The sequence below is a fragment of the Pagrus major genome, chromosome 22 (assembly GCF_040436345.1).
Source record: "Pagrus major chromosome 22, Pma_NU_1.0".
NCBI classification, from domain to species: domain Eukaryota; kingdom Metazoa; phylum Chordata; class Actinopteri; order Spariformes; family Sparidae; genus Pagrus; species Pagrus major.
The window spans coordinates 28913355-28925379 of record NC_133236.1 but is presented as its reverse complement, the minus strand read 5'-3'; the positions used below and the strand labels follow the sequence as shown (position 1 = coordinate 28925379).

The following is a 12025-nucleotide window of genomic DNA, read 5'->3' as shown; positions in this document are numbered from 1 at the left end:
TATTATGCATCCCGAATGCAGAACATTTACTTTGTTTCTTTGTTTTATTTTTGTGTAAATTCTACTATCAAGACAGTGTCACTTCCTATTTTGTGTTTTAATTCATTTAAAACTCATCTGGCTCAGAGTATAATTCAATAAACAAAATACATACACCAGCCTGACATCAAAGATATCTGCAAGGTTGTAAGTGCTGCTACCTTAAAGCACCTGAGAGGTGTTACAAGCCTATAAGCACATTTGCCAGTTTTTCTAAATGACTGTTGGCATCACAAAATGTTCGGGAGTCTTACTATATTACAGTTAGATGACAGCAATAACAGTCATCTGACTTGAGGTCAGACCAAGCAAACATGGAAAATGTGTATTTTGGGAAGACCTAATAAAAACATTTATGAGGTTATGATTTATTTGTCCTCACTTTTGGAGATTTAAGAGCAGTGAGATACGGGAACAGAGAGTCACGGAGTTAAAAGCAGACAGACAGACAGAGACAGAGCCAGGTGGGCAGACACGGGAAAACAAAGAAAAGAAAAAAATACTTGAGAGTTAGAAAGGGAGGCGAGAGAGTTTGAGTGCAGGATGTTTTGATTTCATCCTCCCATTGTCAGCAGCAGATGGAGAAATGGTGCGGGTGGGTGAAGCTAAGGAGCTCTCGGATGAATGAACCAGTGTGCACGGGCCTCCTGCCTCTGAGAATGCTCCCATTACGACCCAGTTGCTTCTTCACACAAACTTAAATGGGCCAAATGGGGCTCAGTGGACGGTGTTTGTTCCAAACAATACCAGGGTTAGGGGCTCTGCTCCCAGTGGCTAGCCTCTCTTAAGGTGTGCGTCATCATTAAGTTGTTGTGGAGAGGCATCAGTCAGTGTTGCACTTAATTTTACAGTTTGCTGCATTGAGTCAAAAAACACTTCTTCAAAACCACTTGTCAGCAGCCAAATGCCTGTAAATCTGGCCTTGGCTGTGAGGTCTTTTTAGCCCTGTGGCTATAGAGTGGTGTACAGATGATGTATTTTTGTTGGCTATCCTGGAAGTTAGCATCACCCTGGTTCCCTTGTCAGAAAGCCTGGGAGATTTCTGACCTTATTCCGGGCATATACCGGAAAATCAATTCCAAAACCTCATAGACTTTGAGACGAGGGAACTGGATGTGCAAAAATGCTAACTGATTTGGTATGTTTTCAGTCAGTCTCTGCCACTCAGTAAAGTACTTGGCCTGCGGAATAATTAGATTAACTGCTGTGGTTTGTTTCATGCCCATTCCAGATTGATAAAACCAAATTTGAAGACTTAGTTGACACCCTGCGCTAAAAAATGATCTTAAGTAAGAAAAAACCCGCAGTACATACTTTTATCCATGAATACAGACAGGAGCGTTGAAGTAAACGCTGTGCATGGTCTTTGCTTGGCCCTGTAGTAGACAGCAGGCCTGACGGGGAGGACAACAAGAAGGAAGGAGCAGTGGAGAGAAGAGATGGAGGAATGGACAAAAACAGCCCGGCATTGCCAAGAACAGTGCGCTCCCCCCTGTCCTCCTCTCTTCCTCCTCCGTTCCTCCTCTCCTCTGGTGAGGGATCACTAGGGGAAATCCAAACACTGCAGGAATGTTATCATTGTATTGCATTAGCAGCATTCCCCGGCTCATTTAATAGACTACAGACCCCTCTGTTGCATAGGGCGCCTGTGTTTGTTCCACTTCTCATCAGTGTGCACACAGTGCACTTACAAGTTCTTGTCCATCTGTTTACTTGCATACATTTTTTGTGGGTTTTTTACCCACTATTTATGCATATTCTTGTATGCAATTTACCATTAAAAAGGGCAAATTAAAAATTGACTTCTTTTTGGATGAATAGATTATTACAGGAATTAAAGGAGGCTAGAAGAAATGAGCCAGGATGTAAGTTTGCATGAACGTGAGCTTTGGCTGTCAGCTTGCAGTGGTTTGTCACCGCAGCTCTTGCAGCTCCTTTTTAGGCAAAAAGTGAAGCCGGAGCTGAGGAAGCTTGTCATGGTAATGTTCAGCAATTATCAGTGAGGGGAAAGTTGGCAGTTGTTATGTTGTTAAGGCGATACAAGAGTGTATGACAAACGCAAAGAGAGAGTGTGAAAGGCAGTGTATGGTGGTAAAGGAGGTGAAAAGGTATAACTGACTAACACTTGTATAAGTATAGTATATATTTCAAATATGTAAGTGTGTGAGATTGTGGACGGTGCAGGTCCTCATAACCCATTTAAAAGCAGTTACTCAGTCAATTTCAAGTTTATTTGATTTTAAGTTATTGTAGGTATAAGTGTGGCCCATATTCAGTGCACCCCGTTGTATAGAGGAAATAGTGTGGTGAGTGATGACTGTAAGATGTGATGATCTGACATAATAAAACAAAAACATAATAATGTTAGCTGATTTTCTTTAATAAGTTGTTTTGATATTTAATGACATACAAACTTTAAACGGCTTGTTTGTGATTTTAAAAGTGACGACCACATCGGTACTCTGTGAACAGATGATTTGTGGCCATTAACAGATCATTGGACACAGTGATGAGAGGAGTGGTCAGATTTTTCTCACAAACTTCGTAGGAAGCTTGAATCATATTTAAGTGTCCAGCTGTGTGTGAGTGTGTGTCTGCGCCTGGGTCCAGGTGGATTGCATCTGTTGGCCTTTTAGGTCAGCACTTTAGTATCAGTGGTCACTTCCTGCTCTTCCCTTCCTCTCCTTGGATTCTCTCTGCTTTCCTTTCTTCTCTACATCCTGTTCTTTTCTTCACCTCAGCTTCGCTTTCCTCCCAGCTCTCATTTCCCCTCCTCCTGTCCTCTTCCCAATCATCCCTTCTTTATATCTTCCTTTTCAACTCCATCCTGTTTCGTGGTACAATAGATCTATCTCAGTTTAGCCCTCCTCTCTGAGTCTTAAGTTGTTTTTTTAAGTTTTGTAAATTTTGCTTTTGTGATAATGCAGTGCTGAGATGATGAGATTGAGATGATCTCCCTCATGTTCTTTTGTTGTTCTACCACAACAAATAATCATAATCAAGAAGACTTATGGGTGTGTTGTTTTTTTTTTTTTTGTACTTTCTAAATTGTTTGTGGAACTGTGAAATATGGTCACACATGTCAACATTATTATCCTGCAGGAGTATTTGTTTTTCCTCTTGTGTCAGGGTCTGTGTTTTAACCTGCTTCACATTCTTTGACTGGTTTTGCTGTCACACAAATTGATAGTTTCAAAGTTTTTTAACGCTTCCACTCTTCTGTCTTTCTTGCAGGTCGCAGTCGTAAAAGTAAGAAACACAGACAAGGTCTTCGCCATGAAGATTCTCAACAAGTGGGAGATGCTGAAGCGAGCTGAGGTGAGCATCTCTTACTCATAGCTTTTGTTTGGTGGCACCAGATCTGGTACTGGTTTTGGATACTGCAGCACTACTGGGTAAATCTGTAAAGGAAATAATGCTGAGGATTAATGGTAAATAAAAAAAAAAGTCTGCTATCAAGAGAAACTGAAACCGTCGTTTATGAGCCCTAAAATCAGGCCTACATTGATGAATGCTTACAGGACATGTTGCTGCACGAGCTGCATGTTTTTCTCATCGACCTCTTCCTGACAGTCTGACATTCCTGTTGGTCCCCTGGGTCTTCAATCTTCATGCCTCATACGTCACAGGCCTAAACTGGTCCCTGCTGTGTGTGTGTTTGTGTGTGCAAACGCCTGGACATGGGAAACGATGTAGAGCAGCAGATGTACAGTAGACAGTGGACACTGAGTATGTAATTGTGGTTGTAGACAGATAACATCAAAGCGCTGTGCAAGCATTTTAAATACTGCCAATTAAAGTGCAAGATTCGGGGCAATCTTTTCATGTGGTGGTGCTTTATTTTATAAAGTGATCAGTTTACATCGCAGTATTCTGAGATCTGATTACTTCACCAGAGAGCCTGACATTAAATCACAGGAGCATGCAGTAGATTACCAGGGTGGTGTAGAAAAATGATCTGCAAAACAGTGACATGCACGTAAGACGCCGGGTCAGTGGGTCATCATGTTAAGTCGGGAAAGCAAAAAACAACTTGCAATATAATATCTTGGTTACTGTAAAATCTTTGTTGATCTTGTTTCTCTTTTTTGCAATATATTTTGAACCAAGGCGGCCACATTAATAAGCCATGAGTTATGTAAGACATTATAGCTGGAGGAGTCGCATTCAGACAGGGTTTGAGACATCACTTTTTTTTTTCCCAATCAAGCTGTGTTAATCAGGTTTCATTCAACTAAGGGATTTCCTGTTTACATCATGTTAAGAAATCAGGTTAAGCAGAAAGCTGACCTCACTTAGGTTATCTTAATTAATGTAAATGCGCTGCCAGACAGCACCGAGCTATGACTGTTGTTACTGTGTAACATCTCAAGTTTAATCTTTATTGCATCTTTCTTTAGACGGCGTGTTTTCGGGAGGAGCGGGATGTGTTGGTAAATGGGGACTGCCAGTGGATCACCACCCTGCACTACGCCTTCCAGGACGACAACAATCTGGTAACATTCTCTTTCTTCTTCTGTATAGTCGTGAGCAGGAAATAGTTTTTTTTCCCCACCACCCAGCATAAGTATATTTTCAGAAATCCTCCTGTTAAACTTCCCTCGGGGAGCTTTTAACCGTTATATATCTGATGTATCCTTTTAGTAACACCCGACTTTAATTCATACATTTCAGCACATTCAAACTCGGTACTTTCCAAAGTAACAACCGCAGTCCTGTATTGTGTAGCTCCACCTGCGACTTTCACTGTTCACCGCCAAGTCCATATATAGAAAACAGCTCCACCTCCACATGACGGCTGGTGACCTGCCAGACGCTGACCAGCACATTCACTTCTTACCGCAAAGCACAACATGACTTTGAATTGTGGGAAATTGGGCAACAGAAGGTTACCAGAAAACATTTACATAAAAAAACCAGAAGAATGACTCTTGAGCTCGCTGACTGGTTGCAGACCGAGCTCTTCCTCGCTTTCATTGGCTGCTAGAGGCAATCGTTTGCTCTCTAACCTGACAGTCTGTCCTCTCCCCGTGACCCTGAGTTCAAATGCCAAGACTGCTTGTCATTCCACTTCCCACATTCTCACAACAAATGCTGTACCCTGGACACTCCCCAAGGCTTTAAAAATAAAGAACGCTGCCCGTCCAGCCGTCTATTTTTAGGGAAACCCTCAAAAGTTTAGGAACGGTTTAGGTGCTCGCTTGCTGCCCTCAGTGCCCTCCTGTTATAATGATACTGTGAGAAAAAAATGTAGAGGAAAGTGAGGAGGGTGCGGGGAAGCAGTCTATTTTTTACTTTCGTTTGTTACTTTCTTCTATTGTTTTCTTCATAAAACATCTCACTTCACTCACAATATGCGGATCTTTTTTGTCTAAAATTATTGATTAGTTCCTGCACTTTTGCTTTGTACTTTTCCAGTACCTGTCATTGTCATTTAATTCTCGCTCTCTCCCCCTCTGTCTGCTCCTTGTCTCTCTAGTACCTGGTCATGGACTACTATGTGGGTGGCGATCTGCTGACTCTGCTCAGTAAGTTTGAGGACCGGCTGCCGGAGGAGATGGCCAAGTTCTACCTGGCTGAGATGGTGCTGGCCATCGACTCGGTCCACCAGCTACACTACGTCCACAGGTGAGGAGCAGGCGCAGTGTGTGTGTGTATTTTTTATTTTTTTTTTAAGAGGAACAGACTGAGCAATAAGTCCTGCTGATGGATGTTCAGTGTATTTACATTATTCCTGCTGTGTGGGCGATTTTCCAGCTGTGGGGAGCCTCTGCAGCTAAATGAAAATAATTGAAAATAGTGAAGAGTGTGCGTGTGTGTGCAAGTGTTTGTCTTCAGTCATCACCGAAGCTAGTCAATACCACTGAGTAATTATACAGTATATTAGTTTGTGTTCCTGTGTGTGTTTTTATTTCACTCTTGCACATTCCCATTTGAGGTTAGGTGTGTGTGTGTGTGCGTGTGTGTGTGTGCGTGTGCGCGTGTGCGTGTGTGTGTGTGTGTGTGTGTGTCAGGATTTCAGCCCTTTAGAAAATAACCGCAGAGCTGGAAGAAGTGCTCAGATCTGTGATTTAATTAAAAGTGCCAATACAACATGTCATTACAAGTGAAAGTCCTGCGATCAAAAACCTATTTAAGTAAGATACAGTTTTATCAGCAAAATGTACTCACGGCGACTGTAATCAATATTTTTATAGTAAAAATGTATGAAATACAATATTAGAACAGTTAAAGAGGTTTCATAGTTTCTTTGGAAGCAGTGGGTGGATAAAGGTATTCTAGTACCGGGGGATTTATGTGATAAAGGCGTAATGAAATCCTGGTACAGCAATTCGGTCTCCATTAACAACAATTTTGGAGCCATCTTCAAATTAGACATCTCTAGACTAAAACATTTGGTTCCACTACAGCTGCCCCGCCAAGCTCTGACGTTCCCTCCGATGTAGTTAAAATATTTGGTACTGGCCATGAGGCATCAAAATACTACTCCCTGTTGCATAAAAGTTTTGATAGTCATGGCTCTAATCTTAAATCAGCCTGGGAGAATGATCTTAACCTATCACTCACAGAGCAGGAATGGAACGACATTTTAAAGAACTACAAGAAAACATTACGGGAACTCAGAGCGAGACTAGTGCAGTTTAAAATAATAAACAGAGTATATTGGTCCCAGGGTGAAATTAAGAGACAGAATTGCTGGAGGTGTGGGACGAGCGTTGGCACACTCCTGCGCATGTTGTGGTCCTGCCCTGTTGCACAAAAATTCTGGTCTGCCGTGTGTGAGAATACCAAAATGATCCTTAAATTAGACATCTCATTCTGCCCTAGCTTGTTTGTTTTGGGTGATCCTCTCCCTCTAAAGTCCTTGCCTGCACCTCACGCAGACTGAGTTCAGACATCCGTCATGTTGGGGAGAAAACTTATTGTGACAGAGTGGAAGGCGATCACCTTACCGCCAGCCAGGGTGTGGTTATCTCAACTGGGTATTGTGGCTGCACATGAGGGCCTCTCCTTTAGGCTCACCAATCAGGTGGAGAAATACTACACTAAGTGGGTGAATCACATCTCCTTCATTAAAGGTCCCTGATGCAACTATATGACAACATACCGGCTCAAATCCTTGGAAGTTATATTTTAAAATGTGACGCACATTATTTACACTTCTGCCAAAGATTAACTAATTAATTAATTTGTATTTATTTTTTTAAATATTGTTTTTTCATTTATGTATCTATTTTTTTAGCATTGTCAAATTTATTTTTGCCAGTTTGTCTCGTAAAGTTTCATAGTAATGAGCCAAAGAATATTATCACTTGCGCTCCCCTTGGCTTTACAGAGTTTTGTACCAAGTTTCAGCTAATTGTTTAGTTGTCTGGCTGCAACTTTACTGTTTTGGTTCAAAACCCAACCGGCTCAGCAGACGCACTGATAAACATAGTGGAGCATTTAGCAGCTAAAAAGCCAGATATTTCCCACGAGAGTTGGTAGAGGCCCAAAGCAGAGTTAAAGACTCTGGACTCACATTGATCAGGTGGCCAGTATTGAATGATAATGTCGCTCTGTAACTGTTAGTTGTACAAATAAGCAACCACATCAACTGAAAAGATGTCGTGTTCACAGCTTATTTCAGTGACTAAAAGATCTGCTATGGCAGGTCCAAAGATTAGAAAGTCCTTGTCATGCAGTAAAATAACCCCAGTGACTGATACCAGTAAATATGCCATTATTATTATTTTAACTACTTTATATGCAGTCCGGTAGTTTAATCCCACAGTTCCTATCCTAGGGGGCGGCCCCCTCCGAAAGGTCAGGAGATAAATCTGAGGGCTTGTGAAAAGATTAATGCGGTAGGAACAAGGAAGAAACAAATGTATATTAATTTTTAAGACTTTTCTCTAAACTTTTTGTTTAAAAACAATTAAAAACAAGAATCTAAATCAGTCTGATCACACCCTGTGGCTCTCGAAACCAACCATCTTATTCTCTAGCATACGATAAATGCCAAAAGAATTTTTCAGCTAAAAGAAGATGCCCTTGGGAGCAGGAAGTTGGTTTCTGCTAGACAGGAAGTGGTTACATCGGCATGCTATCACAATTACAGTGTTTCTTTCGCTGGAGGCTCGTCACAGCAATTTTGTTCAAGGGGCAAGCAAAGGATGGACAGACTGAGGGACAGATGAGAGATGGATAGAGAACAAGGGAGTGTCAGAGGAAGGGTGGGATAAAGCTCAGCTGCTCGGTGGGAGAATGTCCTGGGTGTGTCTTTACTCGCTCAGATCTCTAATACACCAAGTGGAAAGGCAGACGGAAAGAGACGCACCGAGAGACGACGACAGAGCGATAGAGAGATGTAGATATAAATGTATAAGTAAAGAAAGGGAGTGAATGAGAAGAGAGCGGGGAGCCACTAATTGCATGGTGTTATCTGGGGGCCGTGGGTGGGGGTTGGCGGAGGCAGCGGAGATGGAGAAGTGGATGGAAGGGAAAAAGGGACAGGGAGGAGGGGACGGCACTGTTTCTCTTTAAGTCCCCTCGTGGATGCTTTGGGACAGTAATGATGGGGTATGGGAGGTGTGTGGGTGGGGGTGTGGTGCTGTTACCTCCTCCTATGTACCAACCCCCAACTCCTCCTTTGCTCTCTCTTTCTCAGCTACACACACGATCGTGAGAGATTTGTATGCTCGCTTTGTGGAGGGTGGAGACGGCCAGGCAGGTCCCCTGAGGAGGGTGTGTCCTGCTGGCTGGGCCCGTCTGATGAGTGTGCCTGCACGTGCATGAGGGTGTGTGTGTGTGTGGGTGTGTGTGTGTTTATCTCAGTAATGATGTGCATGTGTGTTTTGTGTCGTTCCTATTCTCATGACTAAGTTCGAGTACAATGCATTAACCCTGTAATTTAAAGGCTCTAATGTCCATTAAACTGAAAACCAACCACCCTCTATTCATCGCTCACTTTCAGTTACAGCAAACACAAGACACACACAACCGGGCCGCTGACGAGGAATATAAGTGGGCAGGTTGTGGCTGCAGTGCAATCATTTTCTCACTTCTTCTCTTGGGAATTGCAGTTTTAAATGGCCTGTGTTGCCAGTTTCCTTGTAGCAGTCCTAAAAAAAAATGTAAGACAACCCTCCAGCCCCAGTACTATGTTTTTTTCAGGGCCGCCACAATACGGAGACCATTAAGAGATATTTAGAGAAACATTTTCAGTAAAATTGAAAACTTGTTGTCAAAATGTAGAATAACCAGTGATAGAATGTAACTAAGTATAACTTACTTAAGTACAATATTGAGTTGCTCGTTCTTAACGTGAGTATTTCCAATTTCTGCTACTTTATTCTTCCACTTCCACACAGTCTGGAGGCAAATATTGTACTTTTTACTCCATTAATACGTTAATTTTAAACCTTTAGTTTGTAGATACTGTGCAGATTCCAGATTATTCAGTGTTGATTCAGCTATTCCTGGTGGCGTTTAACTAATCAGATAGTGTTGTGTGCGGGACATTGAGCAAGACCACAGCAAGTGCTGACGACAGAAAGAGAGCAGCGGCTCTGTCAGATCCAAAGTAACGTATTTTTGAATTGGTTTATTTCATCAGAATCAGTCAAAAAGAATAATAATCAATAACAGCCTGTGGACAACGTAGTCAACATAAATCTGTGACGTCCCTTCACGATGTTCATCTTTACACTCACGCACTCGTGGAAGCACTGTGCATGTTTTTATCTAGCAGATAACATTTTTCCTTCTTGAGTTGCTCATCATGACGTTCAGTTTCCCTGGAAATTCTTTGCTGCCTGGCAGATTATTCGTTCCTTCGTGTGTTTCAGCTGTTAAGATTTCTCAGAAATGTATTTCGTCTGTGGCAGGGAAACATACTGCACAAGCCTTGAGAAGCTTCTGTGTGTTATACTGGGCTAACTAAACACTTTAAGTGCTGACGGACTCACTATAAACAGACAAGAAGAAACTCAGTAGCCTAGCAACCTTAGGCTACAAACAACCCACAATGCAACACTCTGTTGAATTAACAGGCCAACTCTGTAAGAGCAGTACATGTAAACGTCTGGTCCTCAAAAACAATATGACCCCACTTTCCAAAAAGTTATTTTTGGGCCCGTGTGGCACATTATATTCATCACATGTAGTGTTCATCAAGTTGTGGGTCAGGATGTAAAATGATCATGAGCTAATGTTTGGTTGGGTCCCCAGTAGGAGAGAGTAATAACATGTTGTGGGTCTCTGGATGGGGCCGGATTTTTCATGTGGTTTGCAACCTTTTAAAAAAAGAGAGTAAAAAGCGCCTACACACTCCTGTCGTAGAGTCAAAGGAATATTTCACTGTTCTTGTCATTGACTGCAGCTCCCCACCGGGACTCCTCCTGGCTTTTAGAGGGCTCAAATGTATTCAAGTGTCATCCAAGACATAATGGCCCAGACATGGTGTTTCATTATATTGACATTGCGGCTCCCTTATTTGTGCCTTTTGGCTGTTTAGTTTACGGTTTCAGGTTGTGTGTCTGTGTGTGTGTGTGTGTGTGTGTAGCTCTCCATGGATCCATTCCAAGCTTAACTAGAAACTATAAGGAAATCCTAGTGTATAATGACCTAATGATATCAAATATATTAGTAAGTGAAGTAGCGGTTCACAAATGTATATAGTCTCATGTTATATGTCATCACATTGCCGGCCCCTGAGTTAAATTATTTGGACAGCAAATCACAATAGCCTTAAGTCCACATTATGGCATTTTAGCTCACCTAATGTGTGCTTTTTTCTTGTATTGTGATGTCCTCGACCTTGCCCCATTTGAAATTAATATCTGCAGTCCTGTTGACACTGATGAAGTTGAAAAGAGCCCCGATGAAAGAAATGAAGAGCAGAGAGCCTTAAGGTCAACCTTCTATCCCCCCTCATTTGAGTCCCCTGAGAGGCAGCGTGCGTTGGAGTGCGACCCAAAGGGAGGTGTATGTGTTCATTTATTCAGTGGTCAGTGATCTGCGCGGCCTCCCAGTGGGGCCTGACAAACGCTTCAATGGGCCGGCCCAGCATGGCTTTGTGCTGCCTAGCACCACATCTGTCTGCCACGGGACAGCGTGTGTGTGTCGGTGCCTGAGAGAGGGGGATTCTGGAGGGGGGTTGGTACAAAGGGACCGCAAGTGTGTGTATTGATGGAGACGGAGGGGGGCATTTGTTGTGATCATGGAAAGAGGAAGATGGATAATGAAATAAGATGTCATGTGAGGGTGTGACAGTTAACATCTGTTCTGAATGAGGTGTTATTACTGTAGAGGACTGTGTGCAACGGTGTGCTTCATGTGTGGGACAGCGTGTCTTCTCCTATTGATTGCTGCCTTTGTGTTTTAATATTGATCAGGGCCATGTGTCTCTTCATGGCCCAGTGATCTAAGAAAGAACAGGGCTCCCTCTCTGTCTCACACACACACACACACACACACACACACACACACACACACACACACACACACACACACACACACACACACACACACACACACACACACTTTTAACCATCATTTATCAAATATCTTGGGATGTTGGCAGTATTGTAAAAATATTTTAACAGTTAGCAGGTGATAAGGAGGAGGTGTGTGTGTCTGTGTGTGTGTGTGTGTGTGAGTGTGAGTGTGAGTGTGTGAGAGAAAGTGAATGTCAGTATCGAATGATGCCAGAAGTCACACAGGCAGCGGTTCCTTTGAACCATTAGTTGACAAATGCTTGGCTAAAGCCATGTGGACATGCCTTGTCTGTGCAGTTTCCAGTGTTGCTGCAGGCCACTATGTGTGTGTCTGTGGTTGTGTGTGTGTGTGTGTGTCTGTGGTTGTGTGTGTGTGTGTGAGAGGTGGTGTCCAGATGGCCCTCACAGATGGATGCTGTGGTCTTAGAAGAGATTACCTCCCTCTATTCTTGTCTCTGCACCGCTCCTTAAGACCACAGGAGCCCTGTGACACAGTAGCCCAATTA

The 12025-nt window shown here is 42.7% G+C and overlaps 1 protein-coding gene across 4 annotated transcripts in view; it reads left to right on the top strand.

Moving 5' to 3' along the window:
- cdc42bpab (CDC42 binding protein kinase alpha (DMPK-like) b) overlaps positions 1-12025 on the top strand; it is an 82252-nt gene that overhangs the window by 36933 nt on the left and 33294 nt on the right. For all 4 annotated transcript variants that reach the window (XM_073492997.1, XM_073492999.1, XM_073492998.1 and 1 more), the window contains exons 3-5: positions 3274-3357; positions 4440-4535; positions 5519-5667. In XM_073492997.1, coding sequence (XP_073349098.1) covers positions 3274-3357; positions 4440-4535; positions 5519-5667 — 329 coding nt within the window. The remainder of the gene's footprint in view (positions 1-3273; positions 3358-4439; positions 4536-5518; positions 5668-12025) is intronic.